A 23,016-nucleotide genomic window follows, 5' to 3' on the forward strand; every position below is an offset into this window, starting at 1 on the left:
AGGTGATGGATAGACCATGGTCCTTATCCCTGGATGGAGTCCGACGTGAATGCATAAAGCCAGCTGATTGGTTGGCTAAGTATGGAGCGGCTTCCCCTACATTCCTACAACAACGGTGTGCATTCTGGAGAATCCCCCTCCTGAGTTAGAGATCATCATCATGAGGGATCGTTTTGATGCTTTGTAGTTTGTCGTTAATTTTCCGATGTATCAAAAAAAAATGGAATACTATACTCTTGTACTAATTAAATTAAATTAAATTTTAGAAATCATACAAATCAAGTTATTTTCTTATTTTAATGTGTTATTTATTTTATGCATACTCTATTTTGATTATACCCATTTTGGTCATTACATACCTAAAAACAATTCTAATCAAATCATTCTAGTAAATGTATCCAAACATAAATCACGTCGCTCAAACTCACGTTTACAAATCCAATTCTGACCAGATCCAATTATGGCTAGATCCAATTCTGCTAACGCTGATCCAAACACACACTGATACAGTATATGATCAAACATTGTATAATATTAAATTTTGATTAAGCTTTATCATGTGAGACCTAATACTAACACGCTTAATACTATCAGATTATATATTGTACAATATACTAAACAGATTCTAAATTTGTTGCTAAACCACACAGGGACGGATGCAAGTAGAAGCTTATGAGGGCATGTGCCCTCACTTGATTTTGGAAAATATCATTAGAAAACAAATTGAGTAGTAAAAGTATGTGATTTTTTATGGGCTCTTTGGTAAAAAAAGACCCTCACTTGTGTTTTATATTGCTAAATATGTAGAAAAAGTATGTGGTTTTTTATGGACCATTTGGTAAAAAATACTCTCACTTGTGCCTTCTTTGGTAAAAATGTCACCACTTCTAATAGTATATGTTAATTTTTGTTGTTACTAATTTATATGTATACATTGCCCTTATTTGCCCTTATAACATCAAATTTTTAGATCCGTCACTGAAACCACACCTAGAACAAAGAAGAACAAGAAAATTGAGTTCAGACAGTCTTTTTATTTAATTCACAATGTTTTCATTACACAAGAGTATAATAAGTATAAATTTGTGGTGAAAAAATGCAATCACAATGCATGACACATTAGGCAACATAGTAGATTGGATTTGGGAGTTTAAATGCCCTTCCCGCACTAGGAATCCCCTCAAAACTGCTGTATTGGTCCCCAACAATGCCCCAAATGCGGTAACCATCATTCATTAATTGTTTTCTCACATCAGACTTGTACTTCTTCACTGATACCAATTCATTAGCTGGATCTCTGCACAGGAAAATTAGCTATAAAATTAGGCTGTGACGTGTGTTATGGAGTCAATTAATTTTAGAGAGAAATCTTCATCTAGTTTTGGAATTTGAGAATTGATTTTAAGAAAAGAGAGACTGGTCCAAATATGCTAGTAGTAGTGAAAGATAAAAAAAGGATAAAATGTACTTACCTGAAGATAATTCTAGCCCACCCATAATAACCAACCTTAACTAGGTTGTCAATTGTGGCTGATCTAAGATACTCCTTCCTTGCAGTAACCAAAATAATCTGAACACCTCTGGACTTAAGTTCATTGAAGAGCTTCAATGAGTGATCAAGAGCAGGTGCTTTACCTTTGCTCATCCATTCTTCCAAAGATGTCACATTCAATTTCTTTCCACTATTAACAAAACCATCATAATTTATAGGCTTAAATACTCTAAGGGTCCCTGAAATTGTGCCCCGTACGAAAATAAGTCCCTGAAAAATTTTTTTCCGATTCCAGATCCCTGAAATTGTTTTTTTAATCAGAATAAGTCCCTGCTCGTGGTTTAAGCCTATCTGGCATATTTTTTGCTGACTCAATATTTACACGTGGCTTTTTCTTTTATTTTTAAATACACATGGGATAAAAAAACTATTAAATTTAAATATAAAAAATTATTTACCTAATTAACCTAAATCTAATTAAACCCACTAATCATAAATCCCTAAATTCCCAAATCTAATATAATCAGAACTCAACCTAAGAGAAGGAAAGGAAAGTCGAAGAAGGAGAAAGAGAAGTAGAGGTAGAAGGTGAAGGAAGGGAGCTTCAGGTTTGAGAACCCCTAGCTTCTTCGCGACGGCGGCCGCCAATATGTGCGGTGGTGGCTCGGTGGTGCCACTGGCCCTTTGTCTCCTGTCTCAATCTCTTCTACTTCGCCTCTTTCGTGTTCTAGTTCGATTCTGGGTTTTTGGGGGTGGGGGTTGGTTCTAGATCGATTTCTGGGTCCTGATCTTTCTAGCTTCATAGAGTTGGGTTATCGCAGCTTTTTCTTCTCACTCTCATTGTGGGTTTTGTTACATTGTTGTTGCTGTTGGTGAAGGTTGTGGGTTGGCTGTGGGTTGATTTTCATGTTGTTGTTGGTGTTCATGTTGGTTGTGGATGAAGGGAGAGAGGGGGCTGGTGTTGTTGGATTGTTGGGTTTCTGGATTAGGGGAGATGCAGGGGGAGAGGGAGAAACTAGATTTCTGGGTTTTTGGGGGTGGGGGTTGGTTTTTGGGATTTTGGTGGTTGGGGGTGGGTTGCGATGAGGTTTTTGCAGTGGGGTTCAGGGTGGGGGTGGATGAATGATGAAGATGAAGAGGTTGAAGGTGATGAAGATGATGAAGATGAAAATTAATTCATGATGAAGATGAATAAGAATTACATAGTGAATAATAATTTGTTTTCTTCTGATTTATTTGTTTGGGATTAGGGATTAGGAATTAATTGATTTAGGGTTTAATTTTAAGATTTATTTGTTAATTATAATTGATTAACACATGTGTAACAAAAGAAAATTAAAAAATCCACATGGAAATGATGATTGTGCAAAATAAGAGCCACATAAGCACATAACATGGGTAGGGACTTATTCTGATTAAAAAAACAATTTCAGGGATCCGGAATCGGAAAAAAAGTTTTCAGGGACTTATTTTCGTACGGGGCACAATTTCAGGGACCTATAGAGTATTTAAGCCTAATTTATAATGGTCATTAATTAGTAACCACAAGTAGATCAAGGGAAAAAGATTAAGAACCATCAATCAGTAGTGAATCAAGACTTTCTATCTCTAAATAGTGTCTATATTTTGTTCCACCAATAAAATCTTGTCATGTCATTGAAAAAACATGGGAGAAACAATTACAAACTTGCATGGATGTTTTTAATTGAAATGTCAAAATTTTATTGATGACAAACATAGTTTCGAGAGAGAAGATTCCAATTCAAGCTATTAGCAATTACAACAGAATAATAACTTATCTGCATAAAATATATGAAAAGTGAATTTCTGAATTACCCATATAAATTTTTCTTGTAGTAAGGAACTATTGAAAGCAGAGTGTCATCAATGTCAAAATTCCAAGCATCTCTTCCATCTTTGTTCAAGTTGCATCTGGTGCTAAGGTAAACCAAGCCTTCATCAGTTGCTCTCTGTGAGTCCACTCTGTATTGTGTGGACTTGACATATTTCCCAATGTATTCAATGCATTCTTCAGGCACAACTTCAAAGTCTCTAATGTTGTGCAGCTCCACATTCATTCTCCAACTTTCACAATAGTTCTTCAAGCTGATCTTCAATCCATCTTTAGTTTGCAGCTTCAAAATGTTCCAATCTGCAACAGCTAAAGGAATCATTAGGCATGTGATAAGCAAGCAGCAGCAAAGTGCTTTCCCCATTTTCTCAAGACAAAAGGACAAGGTCCTAGATGTGCAAAATATAGGAAGTAATGTATCCAACTACTCCTTTGTTATGTGTGTAATGATTTGTTTGATAATGAATAATAATAAGATGAGTCACATGGGTTTGATAGAATGTTGTTGCCAGCCATAAACCTTGACCTGCACCGTAATCACATGCTGCCATTACTGGCAAAATAAATACTAAAACTTGTAAGAGAAATGTCAATTATAAGGGGGAGACGTGGCTATATCATCTAATTTGAAGGTCTCAAACTGTCTCACAAGTCACAAGACAAATTATTGAGAAGAGTAGAGATATATAAATGAGAATACAATCCTCATCTTATGATAGTGAATGTGAGGCATATGGATCACGTTTGGTGTTTACTGCTTAAGAGAACAGAAAAACACACTCTTTGAAAAGTTTTACACTAGGAAAAATATTCCTAATTTTGTAAAACTCAGAGGGATTTAGTCATTGGGACAAACCACAAGTGGTTTAGACATCACATTTTCACCTAAAATTTTAAGATATTAGATGTACGAATCTCTCACTTATAAACTGCTCAACATTGTTTTTTTTCTTCCAATATGGAATTTCAATAAACTTTATTTAATTATATCATCTGTAATAAAATTTACATTTTATCATTTTATACATGATTATATTTGTTTGAAAGGTAAAACAAGTTTTTCTCTTAAAAAACTTATCTTATTAGACTACAATTTGTATTTAATTATCTAATTTTTAGAGGATAGTGATCTTATTGTCTCCACTCTTATGCCTAATTTTCCTTAAGCTCTTTACTTATTTTTTTACATCAGAAAGTAAATTACATCCTCTAGAGATCGATCCCTGGATCCCTCCCTCCCCAAGTCATATGTCCCCAGTTTTTACCACTTGAGATATAATTCAAGGACTCATTACTTATATTTTGATGTGCTTAAGATTTTTAATTTCATTACTCGTAAGGTATTCCGAGTAATGATATTATAAATTATATAGCTTTGTTGTGAGCCCTAGGGTGGGCCTGTTTGGAGTCACTGTTGGAGTTTTTTTCTTCCTTTTGGTGGTTTATCTTTTGTGTTGGGTTAGTTTATGTCGTTTTGTTGGTATAATCTTCACTTTTGTTTCTTCCTTAAGAGTTCATTCTTCAAGGGGTTTTTTCACTTCTTTGTGGATGATATTGTCTTTTAATTTAAAAAATAATAATAATAAGAGCACAAATTCAAATCATGTAGTTTTTTTTTATAGACAAATGTTAATCGTTAGTAATGTTAGTAATTTAGACCCTCTTAGGGTTCGAACCATGAATTCTTCACCCTTTATCCCACCCTTATGTCTCCTAACTCTTACCACTTGAGCTAACATATCCATCCTCTTCTCAAGGTATAAGAAGATGTTAATTTTCATTTGATAACCTTACAACCTAGTGAAGGAAAAAAAATACATCATTTTATAGTTCGTCTTTGACTCTTTGTACATTGTCTCATCAAAAACCTACCAAGAAAAACTCAATGGAAAAAAACATGGTTAAAGAAAAATGAGTACAATACATTTTAATTGAGATCTATGAGCCGACGAACTCTGATATTCCGCACAGGTTTTTCAAATGTTGTAGTTAGAAGAGTCTTCGTAAATAAGTCTATCAAATTATCACTTGAACGGATTTGTTGGATGTCTATGTCACCACTCTTTTGAAGATCATGAGTGAAGAAAAGTTTTGAGTGATATGTGATTTGTTCTATCTCCTTTAATGTATCATTCTTTAGTTTGAGCAATGCATACAGTATTATCTTCATATATAGTTGTTGGTGGCATTCTCACTTGGAGCTGAGCAGTCAAGGTTGATGTTATTCCCAGGCAAACAAATAATGGAGGTGCAATTTATTTTTTCGATTCCGAGGTATAAAAAATCAGCTTTGCTAACTGCTAATTTTAATTTTAATTTTTTTTGTCACTTCCTCTTTCATTTTCATTTTCATTTTTTTTATTCTAATCTTGTCCAGTCACGTGATACCCAAATTGACATTGCAGTGCCGTTGTTCTTTCTCACCAAAACCCTACTTGAACCCTAATTGCTTCTTAATTCTTCCTATAAGTATTCCTAAATTCCAAACCCTAATTGCATTCGGCGTCACCCTCACCCTCACCCTCACCCTCACCCTGCGTGCAGCAGAAGATGTCGAAGCGAGGTCACAATTCCTCTATATCCTCACCCTTTTTTGCTATTGCATTTATCCATTTTTGTTTACAGAGAAATGACGATGCTTTTGTGTTGTGTTTCAGGTCCTGGTGGTTCAGCTGGTAACAAGTTCAGGATGTCACTGGGTTTACCAGTGATGAATTGTGCTGACAACACAGACATGTGCTAAGAATCTTTAACAGGTTGCCTTCTGCTTGTGTTTGTGACATGGTTAATGGGGAAGCCTGATCTTAGGAAGAAGGTTTTGCCTGCTGTTGTTGTCAGAAGAAAGGATGGGGTCTTCATGTACTTTGAAGGTTAATTTTGCTCTATACCATGATCATGATGTGCTTTCACTTTATATTCTATCAATTGAAATATGTGGTATTGTGGTAATGCATCTATTGACAAGGGAACATGATATTTAATATTTAGGGAGTTCTTAGAGTCTGATTGGATACCCGTTAGAAAGTATTATCCAAACAGCTCTAGTGTGTTTGATTTTCTGTTTGCATGGGTTTCAATGCGTGCAAACAGAAAATTGTGTCTCTTATAGCTTCTGGGTAGCTGAGTCTTGTCTCATCTTGTCTTTTGTCTGAATTGGGATGCATGTAAAAAGATTGAATGATTAGCTGGTTAAGCAGTGTCATGATCTGCGCGCCTCCCATTATTCATTGGGGTGGAGTGCGTAATGATTTGATACTGGTTTATGTAACCAGTTATATCGATGGATCTCATCGAATATATCGGGTTAGATCTCTAATGGGATCTTACTTTTCGCATTTCGATACATTCTCTTGCATCCTGATCTTCTTTTTTTATTATCATATTCAGTTGATTGTGTTTTAATTTTTATTTCATATTAAATTTTATACTTTCCAATTTCTATGATGTTGCTGGTAATGTAGTGTGGAGATTTTATTTATTATGGTTTCTCTGCACCTCCCATGACCAGCCACATTACCCTAACCTTACCCCTACCGGGTGGTTTCCTTTTTGGATATCATCCCTGTCAAGGTTGGAACATTTTGTTTTTCCTTCCATGTCTTGATTTTGTTTCTGACGATTCAAAATTGTTTTGGAAAATGGATTGCCTCAATGTTATACAATTTTAAGGAATGGTTTGGAACTTTTGTATGGTGCCTTTTTTGTCATTTTCATATAAAATAGCTTTGATATAAAATAAATTTTGGTTCTGTTAGATAGCTACAGACTCCAGACATTAGTCAGGTATCCTCCTCAACATAATACGGTTGATACTGTTACAAGTCTGGAAAATCAATGAGTTCATCGTTACAGATGTGATGGCTTTTTTCATGCTCACATTTGCTCCATTTGAGCTCGACATCTAAGTCGGGAATTCTATTTACTTGTGGATGCTGTTTTTATACAACACTAATTTGCAACATTTTGGTTGTCCTTCTGAGTTGTTTTTGTTTGTGGCAGTTCAAGTTAATTTTGTAAAATGGATTGTCTGCAGCGATAATGGTTTGTAACTATCAATAAATATAAAATAGTTTTGATTTTGTGCCTTTATTATTTTCCCACTTCATTTAAATGTTTTAAGATTTTGGTTCTCTATAGATAGTTACTGCCTCCAGACATTAGTCAAGTATCCTCCTCAACATTCAATGGTTGATACAGTTACGAGTCTGGAAAATTGATGAGTCCATCGTTACAGATGTGGTTTTTTCTGTGCTCACATCTGCTCCATTTGGACTCTACATGTATATGTCCTGAATTCTATTATGTGTGTGTTGTATCATACAAAACTAGTTTGGTAGAATTTTGTTAATTTGCAATTTTTTTGTAACGATAGAAATGCTTCAAGTTTTGAAATCATATATGGTTAATTCAAACTCGATCCATGCCATAAACTGCTTTTTTTTTAATCATTACTGTCTCCGGACGTTAGTCAGGTGCCCTTTTCAAAATACTATGGTTGATACAGTTATGGCTCTGGAAAATTAATCGTGTCCATTGTTGCATATGTGATGGTTTAAGTGCTTACATCTGCTCCATTGGAGCTCCACAAATATATGGCATTTCCCCTTCAGTTTTTTATGTGCAACAAGCCAACAATGCAATTGTATGGAAGGATTCTGTCAATCTGCTATATCTCTCTGTGAAAATAAACGTTTGTGTTTAGCCCTAGCTTTAGATGATTCTGATTCTGCAAATCGTTGGAATTTGAATTTTCTTGTCTCTTATAAGAGAATGATGCCCAGAGCAGTTTATTCCTTTGCAATGCTTCTGCTATAGCTGATCCTTTGTTTCTCAACTTTTTCATAGTTTGGCTATCGTAGTCTTTAAGCAAAGATTCCTACTAAGCCATTGTTATTTAGTTGATTCAAGTTGATATCCTTTGCAGATAATGCTGGTGTTATTGTAAACCCAAAGGGAGAAATGAAAGGTTAGAAATGCATATATTGAAGTGTTGATATTTTACATTTGACATATAGGATTTTACTATGCCATTGTTATTTTACATTTTAAATGTGCATCCTTTTGAAATCTGAAATGTTATTTGCATATGGTTTTGTTTAGGTTCTGCCATTACGGGGCCTATCGGAAAGGAGTGTGCTGATCTGTGGCCTAGAATTGCAAGTGCTGTCAATGCCATCGTTTGAGAGTCATCAATCTAATTACAACTTGTTCACCAGTCACCACTTAAATCTATTTTTATAGGAAAACGAGTTAACCATTGAATTTATTTATTCTTTTTGGGATGTGATGTGTAGATGTGTTTTTCATAAGAACTATATAACTTAGTATGTGTATTAGTTTAAGCTTCTTACAGAAAACAATTCATTGGTATATCATGAATTTTATAAATGATGCTGCAACTCGCAGATTTTTTGGTATCGTGGTGCATTGGCCGTAGAATAGTTCTTTCCAGCTCCATGGGTTATTTTGTTACCAATATCCGATGCTTGTTAATATAGGGACTGATTAGTAGTTTTGATGGTGGTCATCAAGCAATTTTGACCTTTCAAGAATGGTTCCACTTAAAAGCTTCATTTAGAAGGGGGATTTTTGATTTATGGTAAAAGTTAGGGGACATATAAGTTGTAGGGAGGAAGTTTAGAGATTAATTCTTGGAGGGTGAGCAATTTTGACCTTTCAAGAATGGTTCCACTTAAAAGCTTCATTTAGAAGGGGGACTTTTGATTGGTGGTAACCGGTAAGAGTTAGGAGACATATAGGTTGTATGGAGGAAGTTTAGAGATTAATTCCTGAAGGTGCAATTTATTTTTTCAATGTACAAAAAAAAACACATTGCTGAGTGTATTAAAAATAAAAATTTAATGGATATGCACTGTCAGTGTAAAATAGTTTTACATTGACATCCAATTGAATTCCGCAAAGTAAGCTAATATGTTTCTATTTTAATTGAAATTAAAAATGAATGTAACTCTCTCTCCTACGTGGCAAACATTGATTGAATGTCAGTGTAAAATAGTTTTACAGTGACAGTGTATATTCATTAAACTCTAAAAATAATAGTATTCAAGAAGATATAATTTATTTTGATATTGTGCTTTTGAATTTTGATTGATTTCCTCCAAAACTTGTGTCTATTATTCAATTCATAAAGATAACAATTTTATTGATTGAAATCAGGGTATTACATGGTAGCCGCACGAGAATCTCTTGCTTGCCTATTGTAACAATTATGACCTCACTAATTAGTAGCTAGGCTTCAACCCTAACTTGACGAGGAAGGGTTTTGGGTGGAGTAAACTATTAATCGGAAAACACTTAAATGTTCAAATGTCGTTCACGTTAGTCTTTGACCTCATTTTCCAAGTGAGTCTTTACAGAAGTGTCTATGTATGTTAAGTGTCATGTGGAATCTCAGTTGTTGATCTTACGTGACCTAAGTTCCTCGATGAATGTGTTTCTTTCCTCCATTAATTCACTCAAAGTTTATTTGAAATGATAAAAAAGAGTAAATCATTAATTTGGTCCCACTTTATCCCTCATTCTCCCCCTTCCCACCACCCCATCCTCTCACCTCTCTTTCCCACCGTTCATCCCACCTCCCTTCCACCATCTTTCCATTTTCCTCCCCCGCCCCCACTCATCCCCTTACCATGGTTTACTTATTGTTATAGTTTCAAATAGTCTTACAGTCTATTTGGTATATTGTATAGTATAAGGTCTGATAGTATAAGACTTAATTATATCATGTCTGATAACAAATTAATACTATATAGCATTAGTTCACACACTGTATAACTTATCATTTTTTAAAATTAATATAAACATATATTTCGTGAAATATTAAATAATGATAGAGATTACAAAAATGAGGATGATGTTAGTGGGTGGTAAAGGTGGCAGTGGCGGCCGAGGTGGCTGAGACAATGGCGGTGACAGTGATGGAGAGGGGTGGTGGCTATAGAGGTGACAGTGGTGATGCTGAGTGGTGGCGACGGTGGAGGGAGGTGGTTGTGGTGGGTGATGCAGGTAGTGGTGGTGGCGATGATGATGTCAGTGGAGGTGGTGGTGGTAGTGGTAGTGGTAGTGGTGGTGGATGGTGTTGGTGGAGAGTATTGTGGTGGTGGTAGCATTGTATGTCGGTGGTGGTGGTTCAGGCGGTGGTGTTGGAAGGTGATAGTGGTGATGATGACGGTGGTGGTGGCCATGGTTGTGGTGGTGGCAATGAAGGGAAGTGGTTGTGGTGGGTCATGGCAATATGTAGTGGTAGTCGCGATGACGAAAGCAGTTTAGGGTGGTGTAGGCGGCGATGGCAGTGATTGTGATGTTGGAAGGTGATGGTGATGATGGTGGATGGTGGCGGCAATGACAGTGGTGGCAGTGGTGGAGGCGGTGACGGTGATGGCAGAAAGGGTGGTGGCAGTGGTGGAGGGCGATGGTGGAGGGTGGTAGTAAATTAAATATTTTCATGTAGCTCATGCATCACACTCTTATCATGCCTTATCCATCATATATAGAGTGGTTGAAATACTCTCAATTTTTGGAGGCAATTAATTGCCATTGGAGGATTGGATTGCTTCAAAGTCATCAATTTTTATTTATCCATTTTCGTCTTAGGAACCACTATTGATGAACATAGTCCCTTTCTCGAGTAATCGCTTGATTAGAGAATCATTACATTGACTTTCTCAACCGACCATATGGCTACTTGGTCCTTAATTTTTTTGTAAGCCAACAAAAAGAATATACGTTTTTACCTTATTTTCCATAAATATATCTAATATCCTTCCGCAATTTTATATGTTGAAAGTTTATTTGTAGTATAAAAATTTGGCATCGAAAAAATATAATTAAACTTATTTTTATAGAATTGTTTCCTCTTGTGATTTTCAACCGATTTTTTTTTAAAAGTCCGCAGCAGAATTTTCAATAGGTAAAAATTTCAAATGTTTTAACAGAAAATTAGTTAAAATATTGATGACTGACTTTTACATTTACCAAAATTTTCATAAAAAAATATATTATTAGTTGACTAACAACTAATTTGAAAGAATACAATTAAGAAGAGATACTTTCTATCCTTTTCTGCTAAAACACATCCTCTATCTTCTTCGGATCAAAATTCCTTAAAAGCAGTTAGAATTGAAATATGGGAAATCAAGACACTTTGTTTATGCTTATTCTGCATGCTTAATATCTTGGGCCAAAATCACAGCTTGATTTAAAAGCTGTATAAGATGCACACACAAAATATAGCTGTATTAAATTAAGATAGAATGATAGATACTATGCCAAAACCTAAATTACTTACAGAAAACGTATTGATTAATCTACGTACGTACGTATATTGATTAACTCGATCTATAAAGTGTGGAATAGCTTACTATAAGTTCAACATATAGCTTGGGAGGTTCATGATGAAGCAAACTTTTTCTATCATTGAAAAGTTCTTAAGTAGAAGAAAAAGAATGGAACACAAGGTGGGTTTGTCTAATTCTAAAAAAATATCTCTTGATTAATCACGCACTAAAATTTCAACTAGGTGTTTATCAGTTTGGTTCGATCCGATGAACCCAATAATAATCTAAATGAACCTAACCAATATAATTAGTTCAGATTTATTTAGTTAATCTTTACCTTAAACCTGAACCAAACGATTTATAATTGGTTCAATTCTTGGATTTATTTATTTTTAAACTGAACCAATCCGATCATCCAACTAGATTTGTTTTCTCCATGTTTGATGTTTATATTTAAACATTTCAAATTTTATTATTTATAACTCTTTTCCATTTTTATCCCTATTTTTGTACAACTTTGTCTTCTTTGTTTTCAAGTGTCTTAAGTTATATATTCTCCAATTTTAGATAAAAAGGTTATAATTATATAAAAGAATAAAGTATAATTAAAAATGAAATCAATATTTATAATTAATTTGACAAACAAGTTACTCTAAAATCCAAATTTTATGCATAAAAGATGATTTAATATGTAGATGAAAATTTGAAAATTAATGATTACATTTTTATATACAAACCCAATGACCAGGCTCAGAACCAACCAACTCGATTTTAATCTGATCAGTTTGATTCGGATTTGCTGAAACTTTTTTACAGGCCCAACCAAACCAAACCAATTAAATTTAATCGGTTTATTTGACTCGAAATTCGAACCAATCTAGCTAATGAACACCACTAATTTCTAGGAAAAATGCTTGCAACCTTAATTAGTTTTGTTTATAAGAATAAAAGATAAAAAAATATTAAATTAGTTGAATGTACCAGGAGATGTATCTTATGAGAATGATCATTTTATATGAGAAAATATGATTAAAGAGAAAATATGGGTACATCATACATGAACGGTCAAAATTAAAAAAATTAATAGTCATGTGATAGTCACATAACCACTTAAAAATATTGTACCAAAAAAAAAACACTTAAAAATATCATGTAATATTTTTAAAAAATCACATAAGAGTTTAATTTTGATGCACCGACGGTGTAAAGTTTTTTTACACCGTCAACCAATCAGATTTCAAGGATGTGTCATGTCAATTAATGAAATTGAATAAAAAGAGAGATTTTCTCACATCCTTGAAATTTGATTGGTTGACGGTGTAAAAAAACTTTGCACTGTCGGTGCATCAAACTTTTTCTCATATTTTAATGGTAACCATTCATGATTAGATCTAAACATTATAATTTAGTTATATGTACTCGATAATTCTTATAAGATAACCTGAAAGCATAACTATTAACAATAATCTCACGCAGTTACCTCACCAGTAATATCTCCCACGGTGAAAAGGAATATTGAGATTCCATTTTATATGCCTTTCAAAAATGGATTAACAGGAATTATAACACGTCATAGAATTAATAAAATGTTGTTTGGCAAAATATGGTAAAAGTCTGTATAACATAATTAAGAATTATAAGAATTTTTTGTCGAGTATCTAAACTAACTACAACATGTATAGGTACCCCCGAAAAAACATACTAAAGCCATTCAAAAAAAAAAATCAAGAAATACATATTTAGTAAATTTAAAAATTATAAAAAAGAAAAATGTAATAGAACAAGTGGTATATGTTTAATTTCTCTTTGAGCACAATTCCATGTTCGAGTTGTGTATGGATATATAAAACTTCCATTGAAAGACTTAACTACGGGTGTTCGTATCCGGATTGGTTCCTTAACTAGTGGATCAACTATTTTGTGCAAAGAAGGGCAAGGAAGATCAAATCCATGCCTTTAGGTTGGGAGGTGACAGAGGATTTGTTTTACTGGCGTTGGAGTCGCAACGGTGCTTTCTCCGTTAAGTCCATGTACGAGCATCTTCAAGAAATTAGGATCTCCAGCTTTCGGCCAATAGCCCTTTGGCCACACTGTTTCCTTGGAATTGATTTGGTTGCTTCTACGCCCGATGAAAGTCAAGCATTTTGCGTACCGGTTGGTGACACGAACGTTGCCATGTCGTGCAAACCTTGCGAAACGAGGTGCACAGGTGCAAAGGGAATGTTTACTGTGTTAGCAGCAGGTGGACGAATCCCGGGACCATCTCTTCTTTCTTATGCTTTGGTTTTTTGTACTTCCCCCTTAACCTTGAGAAAGGAAACTTTACGTTTGTTTCAATCGTTTCCTTGTAATTCAATTAAGAATTAGGATGAGCTCTCAAGTCAGTTTATCCATCATTTTACCACTAGCAAGGGGTTGCCGAAGACATGCCACACCTTGAGGGAATTGAAGAAACTTTAGAGGGCGATATGAAAATTATTCTCTACTGAATATGACTCCATAAAAAAATTACAAAGAGGCCATGAATAATACCTCCTCCACTCAAAAATTTACAAAGCGAAGCCTTATAGCCGAATGAATAAGCTTGTTGTTACTTTATGTGAAAATGTCTATGAAGGAGTCCTAGACGACCATGATGACCTAATGATAATCTCAGCAACAATCTCGAATGCAAGAGTACGACGAGTGTTTGTTGATCCAGGTAGTTCAACGAATGTTATGCTCTATGAATGATTTAAGGCTCTAGAATTACTATATGATGATTGGATCGCATATGAAACAGATTTAGTCGAATTAATTGGAGACAATTCCCCCCTGAAAGGTTATATCTAGACAAGATACGCTCAGAAAAGAGAAGCTTTGGAAAATAGTTAAAATTTGCTTAGAATATCCAACTAGGTAGACCATCCTTAAATGAGTTTGAAGCAATAATTTGTACTCATCATTTATCAATGAAATTCGTGAATAAGAATATAGTAGTGGTTACTATTAGAGAAAATCAAGAGGAAGCTAGAAGCTTAGAAACTTTTGTAATATGATCTAAAGTTTGGTTAGACGAGATGTGACAAGAAAGAAGGTCTGGGCGGACTCAAAAAGGAAGAAAGAATAATTGAGCGATCGAGCATGTCCTCGTTAGCACCTATTAGGGATCATAGATGGTCCCTAAGAGACATGTCAATTTTATTTTCTAATAGCATTTGAATTCTCTACCCTTAATGTCTTACAAGTCTTTAGAAATTTCAATAAAGCTTATGAGAAATTTCATAGATTCCTCTTGTCATTTTTCTATGATTGTAATAATTGATCTCAAAATAAATTACAAGGACTAGGCTTAAGCTTTGTCTAGATCAATCAGTAAAGAATTGAGTTCAGTCACAAAGACTTGCCTTTAACATAGTCACGATGACTATTCAAAGAAGATGAGATGATAAGTCTCAGACCATTCCGTAACGACTTGGTATGAACCTGACCTACATTTGTCATATATAAAGACTTCAGCAAGGCTTGATGCCTCGGGTGTGTCTTTTATCATGCCTATAAGTACTTTTGAACATCTATTGTATATGCATTACTCATTTCACTAACTTCCGATTCTTTTATGACTTTGAGCTTCTATTTATATGCTCTCATACTAAATTGAGCGTTGGTGCCTTTACAAGTACCTCCTCTTGTTAAGCCAACATCACGCCACCATGTCGGAAGGCCCATCCAGAACCTGCAACACGACAGAAGATCATGAGCAAAAATTAGCTCACATTTTGGAAGAACAACTTTCATTTACTTATTTAGTTATTAAAATTCTTCCATCAATAATTAAGATGAGATACTCACTAGGATAACTCAAGTGGTAAAAGCTCGATGATATAATGCACAAAATTCTTAGTAGTTCATTCATGATATGAGGGACGAGCACTGAGTGATGTTGATTTATGGTCAAGAACCTTGGCACATATGCGACTATTTAAGTAATTGGTTGTAGGTGCATAAGTACATGGTCTAATACCTCTGGTCCTTTCAGTGCCTGGAATTTATATGAATGGAGCCAGGAATCCCAATTAATACTGAGAAAGCATGAACACAATCCTGAGAATCCCAATCACTATTGTGAGGAATTTCCACTGAGCAAGGGAACCACCTCATGCTCCAAAACTTTATGCCAAAAAGGGCAATTTGGAAGCACTCTAGAAGGAATTTACGTGGATAAATTAAGTGGGGCAGAAATGACTCTTATATACCAAGTGGGATCGAGCTAGCACTTGACATGAATAGCACAAGCAGTGTCACGAGTTATTGTAACTTGTTTAGTTAGACAAATGCACAATGCAAACTTCAAAGCTAGTGTACGTGTCTCAAGAACATGGGCTCCTAAGGTGAGATGAAAATCGAATTTATAAGGATCGATATTGTTGATGCCAAAGCAACCAACCTACGAGATAGGCTTTGTTTTTCACATGCTTGGTGCTTCATTGGTTGGCTTGTCCTCTTTACCAACCTAAAGGTTCAAAGAACACTTGTTGGAGAGAAGACCACGTCATAGATTTGAATTAACTCGAGCATTTTAAGTTATGTAATGTATCTCATCTTGAACCATTCACATATTAAGTTGTAATAATTAAATAATTTGCAATATTGATTCAGAATATTAGCTCTCTAATTTTTTTAATGCGTGAATGTAAGATTTTCAGACACCTAAGAATCTAAATCGGACATGATTTATGTGCACCCTTTTCTTTAGTCCAAGTTTTCCTTTGTAACTAAAATCTTCTTAAATATAATTGATGTAGAATTAAAAGGTTGTGCTTAGGGGTGGAAATAGGCCGAGCCGAACCAAACTTTGCGTGGCCTAAGCCTGGCCTGCATTCTCTTGTCGTGGCCCAAGCCTGGCCTGTGGCCTATCAAGAGGCCAAATTTTATGGCTTGACCTGGTCTTTTCTAAGGCCTGGCCTGGCTTACAAGCCTACTTAAAAGTTTATTTAACAGACAATTTTATCAAAAGAAGGTCATTAGGCTGGCGGGCTAATAAGCCTTTTATATATCATTGCACTTTCTTTTCAAATAAAAAAACTTGTATCATTGCATTTCAAAAACTAAACCTGTATCATTGCATTTCAAAAACCAAACCTGTATCATTACATTTTAAAACAAACACATATAAAAATAATATATAAGTAGGCCGGCCTATCAGGCCAAATAGACTTTTTAAATTGTTTGGGCCTAACCTTTTTAGTTTAACAAGCCTTTTAAAAAGCCTAAGTCTGGCCTTTATAATAAACGAGCCAGGCCGGGCCGAACCGCAGACGAGTCGAGCCATAGGCCCCTGACGAGCCGTCTGACCTATTTCCACCCCTAGACTACTACTTGTGCTGGTGTAAAATTTGTTACACAGAACTTTAATTGATTTCAGCAAAATTAAAAAAAATTAATTAAAACTAAAAATAAATGTAGTTGTTCATATATATATATATGTGTGTGTGTGTGACATAGTGTGAAAAGATTTTATTGTAAAATAATTTTACACTAATAGTGCAATGACGTATATTTATTAAACTCATTTATAATATCATTTTGCATGTTTGTTTGGTCACTCAATTATTAAAATATGAAAATTTAAATAATTATGGCATCTATATTAAAAATATTTATAAATTATTTGACAACATATTAATATTAAAGGTATATGTTATTTTTCTATTGTAACAAAAAAAGGTATAAAAAAATTATATACCTCTTATTTAAGAATAAATTTTATGCACCCACTATGTAAAATATTTGTTAATCAATTAGATATATCATTAAAATATGACAAAATCTATTTTTTATTTTTATTGAATTAGTTGATGTGACACATTCATAAATTTGATGGATTGTTAGTGTAAAATACTTTACGATCATATTAAAATCTGATTATAATTTTATATATGTTTCACCAATTTAAAATCCCGTATATCAAACATATTCTACATGTTGGTTTTGTGCCTGCCAAGATATTGTCTAGATCTCGAATTGGAATAAATTAAGATAAGGATGTCACAAAAATAAAAGTGATAAGGATAAGTGTAGTGTAGAAGTGTATTTGATTGAATTTTTTTTTATACATCGGAAAATTTGGAAAATTGACGAAAATAAAGAAACTAATCAATCTAGAGGGAGTCCTTTAACAGAAGCACTTCTAACTCTGGATTAGGCAACTGTTGAGCCAAGATCTCTAACGCTACAATTATCGACACCGGTGTTAGGAGGATGACTCCCCGACAAGAAGAACCATGATGAAGCTTGAGGCCCGTCAGGTAACACTCTCCCAAAGTCAAGGAAGTAAAGGAAAATTCGACAAATCGATAAACTCGACGAAGGAAGCAGTTACCAAGTGGTGAGCAATTATCAGCACGTGTGCATACCCACGATGCCACAAATGGCGGCGGTTACCCACGACTCAAGGCCACCCACGTCGCAAACAAACCAATTAAGGTCACGTGCGCAAAGCTACCGGCTAAACGTGGGGTAAGGCGCTAAAATCCAAACCCACGAAGCCATCATGCGTTGAAGAAAAACCGACAAGAACGTGGAGGAAAAAACAACACTATAAATAGGAGAAGCAGCAGCAGAAAAAAAGGGGGTTCCCAACTCAAACTCTGAAAAATTCACCAGAAAGCTCTAATGTCCGCATCAATGAGACTCAAGGAGCAAGACGTGATGATGGAGGAGTACGTTGCAGAACCGGCATTTTAGTTTTCTTGCATTAAGCTTGTCAATTTCCAGTTCCTTTGTGTAGTTTCTTGTCGAATTCTACGTTTCTCGTAGTTTTCATGTTACTTTGATTTGTTTGACTTCTTTGTAATTGACCCGCGTTTAATGAAATCCAGTTTCACCTGAATTGTTTGTTGTTGTCGAAAAACACTCACTCACACACAACACTTTGGCAAAGCGTTTTCTCAAAAGGACCCTGAATCTAAACTTCCTTTAGTCGAACTAAGAGGATATTTGTTTACCAAAAATCAGTGTAAACAAATTGGCACGCCCAATGGGACCGTTTTTGTGAAAACTAAGTTTTACAGAAGCGTTTTGTGTGTTTGGTTTATTGCATGATATCTGGTATTTGTTACTTGTCTTGATTGTGGTTTACGTTTTATATGCACCTGAGAAGTGGTAAGACTGTAAGTATGGCAAGCAATCGAGGAAGAACCTCCCCCCAAGGGTCTAACGTGGGCAATCAGGGCAGCCCCGGGGGAAGTAGCGGTAACAATAATGAAGAAGTGTCTACTGGGATGGGACCTGGCACCACTATGCCAACCAAGAACGTGGCAATTTCTGCAGTTGCAGACATGCCTGTATCTACATCAGTGCAGGCACAAATTGTTCCAACTATTACAAGAGGAGACATGCCTTATGGTATGCCTACATCTGTGATGCAAGACATACAAGGCACATATTCGACGTTCCCTAAAAGTGTTCCTCCATTCAGCATACCCCCCTTTGGGGCAAATGGAACAATGCTAAATTTAGGGAGTCGAGTTAGCCCTCCTAGCCCTATCCCTGAGTCCAGTTCACAAATTTATTTGTCTACAGGTATGAACACTGGTTCACTTCAAGCCATTAGGCATCAAGTAGATGATAGTAACCATGAAATGGTTAACATGCTATCTCGTCAGATAGGTGAACTAATTAATCCTGTGCTCCAAAATAATAATGCCAATAATCAGCATTTGGCACGTCAGATGGATCGTTTGGCTACAGCCCTGGGGGCATCAGTCGAATTCAACCAGCACCAGGGGTTAACCAAGTCCCATTTCCTAACCATGTCCCTGACCCTGTGCGCTATCAGGCGCCACCACACCAAGATATGGGGGCAAACCCTTTGTTTAGGGGAAACGAGGCAGTGCAGCCACCATTGCAAAATGTGTATATGGTGATCAGGGAAGAACACGCTGATGGCGTACTAGAAAGAATTCGACACCAGAACGCTGGGGGGCAACAAAATGTTGCTGCTGTAGTGGAACAATTGTTGAACTAGCATGGCTTCAACGTAGGTTTCGCGAATAGGCCCCATTTTGTGTCGGCCTTTACAGAAGAAGTTCTCGAATCAGAACTTCCTCGAGGCTGGAAGGTCCCCAAATTCACTAAGTTCTCTGGGGATTCAGGAGAGTCCACTGTAGAACACATAGCCAGGTACCAGATCGAAGCAGGGGATTTAGCCATCAATGAAAATTTAAAGATGAAGTACTTCCCGAGTTCTTTAACTAAGAACGCATTTACCTGGTTCACCACCCTCGCCCCTAGGCCAGTCTATACGTGGGCCCAATTGGAAAGAATTTTCCATGAACAATTCTTTAGGGGAGAGTGCAAGGTGAGTTTGAAAGATTTGGCTAGTGTCAAAAGAGAGCCAGCAGAGTCCATTGATGATTATCTAAACAGGTTTAGGATGCTTAAATCTCGATGTTTCACTCATGTCCCTGAACACGAGTTAGTTGTTTTAGCCGCTGGTGGTCTAGAGTATTCCATTAGAAAGAAAATTGATACTCAGTATATTCGAGATATGTCCCTACTCGCAGACAGGGTGAGACATATCGAATTACTAAAGGCTGAAAAGTCTGAAGAAAGGGCCAAGACTACTAAGTGGCCAAAGAAGGAAAAAGTAGCGTACATAGACACTGACCCAGTGTGTCAAAGTCCATGTGTTTATCAAGAAGTCCCTACAGACGTCGACATAAATGATGTCAATCTGGCCGAACTCCAGCCAGGCGATCCTTATGTTTGTAAAGCATTAAAACCATATGAAAACAAACTCGGGGAAGAAAGCCCCAAGAACACAATTCCTGCAGTAAAAACTTATACTTTTGATGTGACCAAATGTGATGCAATTTATGATATACTTGTGTCTGATGGTTTGCTTGTGGTCCCTAAAGACCAAAAGCTTCCTTCTCCTGAACAAAGGAAAGGGAAGAAATACTGCAAGTATCACAACTTTTTTGGTCATTGGACCTCACAGTGTGTTCGTTTCAGGGATCTTGTGCAAGGGGCATTGGATTCAGGAAGACTCAAGTATGATGAAAAAGCCAAAGGCCAAATGAAGATTGACTCTGATCCGTTGCAGGTAGTTGAGGCTAACTATGTAGAACCTTTCTACATTGTCATGGTCGACATTTCTGAAAAGCTAGATCTGGGCTTGACACTTGGAGAGGCAAAGGAGGAAAACATTGCTGTCGAAGAGCCAGAGGTCGAGAAAGAGGTGAGCTTAGAGGAGGTTTACCCCAAGGCCGGAGAAACTCTTGTTGAGTTTCTGTCCCGGAGCAAAGATGGCGAGAAAGAAGTCATGTTGTGCCCTTGATGCAGCGCCGTTTTCGACAAGTCTGCAGCCAAAGCCTACCAAGATTCTGAAATGAAAAGGCATTATCAGAACAAAGTGCCTGTGTCTAGGAGGTTGAAATACCCCCATGAGGAGTGGGTTGAAAGAGGCCAGAAGTCGAGGAATAAAGACAAGACTTACGTCCCTGATGCTGGGTTGCCAAAAAACCAATGGTTCATACCAGCACCCCCAAGGCCAAAACAACACCAGAAGTGGCAGAAAATCGACCTAGGCCAGGGATCTTCTTACATCAACAATTCCCGTGTGTCGCGAAGCTACTCCTATGGCTCTGGGAACTACTGTACTCCTGAACAAATGACCAGAACTCAGTTCAGACGCTTCCTGAGGAAAAGGAAAGCAGAAAGGGAAAGAGGTGGCAAGTTCCGTTCACTTTGGGACATAAAGCCAGAAGACAACCCTCGCAATGAACCTAGCGTGGCGTCGATCATCAATCAGCTCGACCACGCCATTAAACAAGGAACAGCTGTGCCACCAAACCCGGCCAAGGAAAAGGGGAAAGAGGCTGTTGAAGATGAGGATGAATACATGCTCGAAGATTTCGACGACAGTGATGGAGAAGACCTCAATATCATCTGCATAATGTCTATCTTACTTGCTGAATTCGACAGAATCTCAGAGGTTACAGAAAGTGAAGAAGATTACTATGTCGAGGAAGAACCAGATGACAACCCTTTGTGTTATTATGTGATGCAGAGAGGATCTGTCGAGGATGAGAGAGCTATTTTCCAGAGGCCAACTGAGCAGATGAAGAGCCATTTGAAACCATTATTTGTTTGGGCCAAAGTCGAGGAGAAAGGAGTTAATAAAGTCCTTGTCGACGGGGGAGCTGCAATCAACCTGATGCCTGGGTTTATGCTCAAAAAGTTGGGTAAAACTGAAGCAGATCTAATCCCACATGATATGGTACTTTCTGATTATGAAGGAAAGACAGGTTCTTCCCTGGGGGCAATCATGCTGAACATAACAGTAGGAACGGTGGCCCGCTCCACACTGTTCATTGTGGTCCCTTCAAAGGCTAATTACAATTTGCTGCTGGGAAGAGAATGGATTCATGGCGTGGGGGCAGTACCCTCGACTTTGCACCAACGTAGATCCATTTGGAAATCTGATGGGGTCGTCGAAAATGTACAAGCAGATCAAAGCTACTACTTAGCAGAGACAGGTTACGTTGGTAAGAAGAATTTCGAGAAGAGCCTAGCCACCATAGCTCCTTTGGACACAGTGGCTAATCAATATTTCAACCCATACTCAGAGTACTCAGTGACATTGGATCCCATCCGGGGGCTAAACCTCAATGAAGCATGCAAACCTGATGCCATGAGTGGATGACACAACGATGAAGAAAAAGATGCCACTACTGAGTGGCAAACCAGTGGTAAAGATGATTAATTCGAGCATAGCTCGAATTTCGGCTTACGCAACCGAAAACAAAATAAGAACGGCCTTAGAGGCCGAAAGAATGGCCAAAGAAATGGCTATTGAAGAAGCTAATGTCTCAATTCTGCCTGTCGAAATGACATCTCGAGAGGAGGCAACAACGAATAAGGATAACACGCGCTTGGAAGAAGACGAGCAGAGTGTCGAAGAATTTGAAGATCTCCGTAATTTAAGGCTGGATTGCATCTACGATGATAGCCCATTGGGTTTCGAGAAGCCAGCGATCAACATTTCCAAGAAAATGGAAGCACAGGACCCTTTGGAAGAAGTGGACTTGGGTGATGGCTCAGAAAAGAAGCCAACATACATTAGGGCTCTTATTGACCCAGAGTTAAAGGATAGGATGGTGAAATTACTCAAAGAATTTAAAGACTGTTTCGCTTGGGATTATGATGAAATGCCAGGACTTAGTCGAGAACTGGTAGAATTGCAGTTACCCATCAAAGAAGATAAGAAACCAGTCAAGCAATTACCTAGGAGGTTCCATCCAGATGTGTTGGTAAAAATCAAAGAAGAAATCGAAAGGCTCCTCAGGTGCAAATTTATCAGGACAGCTCGATATGTGGATTGGTTAGCC

General features: G+C 36.7%; 1 protein-coding gene and 1 pseudogene across 1 annotated transcript; one reads left to right on the forward strand and one right to left on the reverse strand.

The window, feature by feature from the left end:
- Nucleotides 1-1,014: 1,014 nt before the first annotated feature.
- Nucleotides 1,015-3,788, reverse strand: LOC130724406 (acid phosphatase 1-like). The gene is made up of 3 exons (XM_057575620.1): nt 3,329-3,788; nt 1,473-1,682; nt 1,015-1,297 (listed from the first exon to the last, which is right to left on the reverse strand). The coding sequence occupies exons 1-3, from the start codon at nt 3,706-3,708 to the stop codon at nt 1,120-1,122; spliced, it is 768 nt and encodes a 255-aa protein (XP_057431603.1). The 5' UTR covers nt 3,709-3,788; the 3' UTR covers nt 1,015-1,119.
- Nucleotides 3,789-5,699: 1,911 nt separating this feature from the next.
- On the forward strand, nt 5,700-8,761 carry LOC130724407 (60S ribosomal protein L23-like; annotated as a pseudogene).
- Nucleotides 8,762-23,016: the final 14,255 nt, after the last annotated feature.

The sequence above is a fragment of the Lotus japonicus genome, chromosome 6 (genome assembly GCF_012489685.1).
Source record: "Lotus japonicus ecotype B-129 chromosome 6, LjGifu_v1.2".
NCBI lineage: Eukaryota > Viridiplantae > Streptophyta > Magnoliopsida > Fabales > Fabaceae > Lotus > Lotus japonicus.

What these genes read in the sequence shown, in the direction of transcription:
- LOC130724406 (XM_057575620.1), bottom strand. Translation starts at nt 3,708, where the DNA reads ATGGGGAAAGCACTTTGCTGCTGCTTGCTTATCACATGCCTAATGATT. An exon ending in TACAAGAAAAATTTATATGG is followed by an intron (nt 1,683 to 3,328) that starts GTAATTCAGAAA and finishes TTTTGTTAATAG; the next exon opens with TGGAAAGAAATTGAATGTGA. An exon ending in TGGGCTAGAATTATCTTCAG is followed by an intron (nt 1,298 to 1,472) that starts GTAAGTACATTT and finishes TTTCCTGTGCAG; the next exon opens with AGATCCAGCTAATGAATTGG.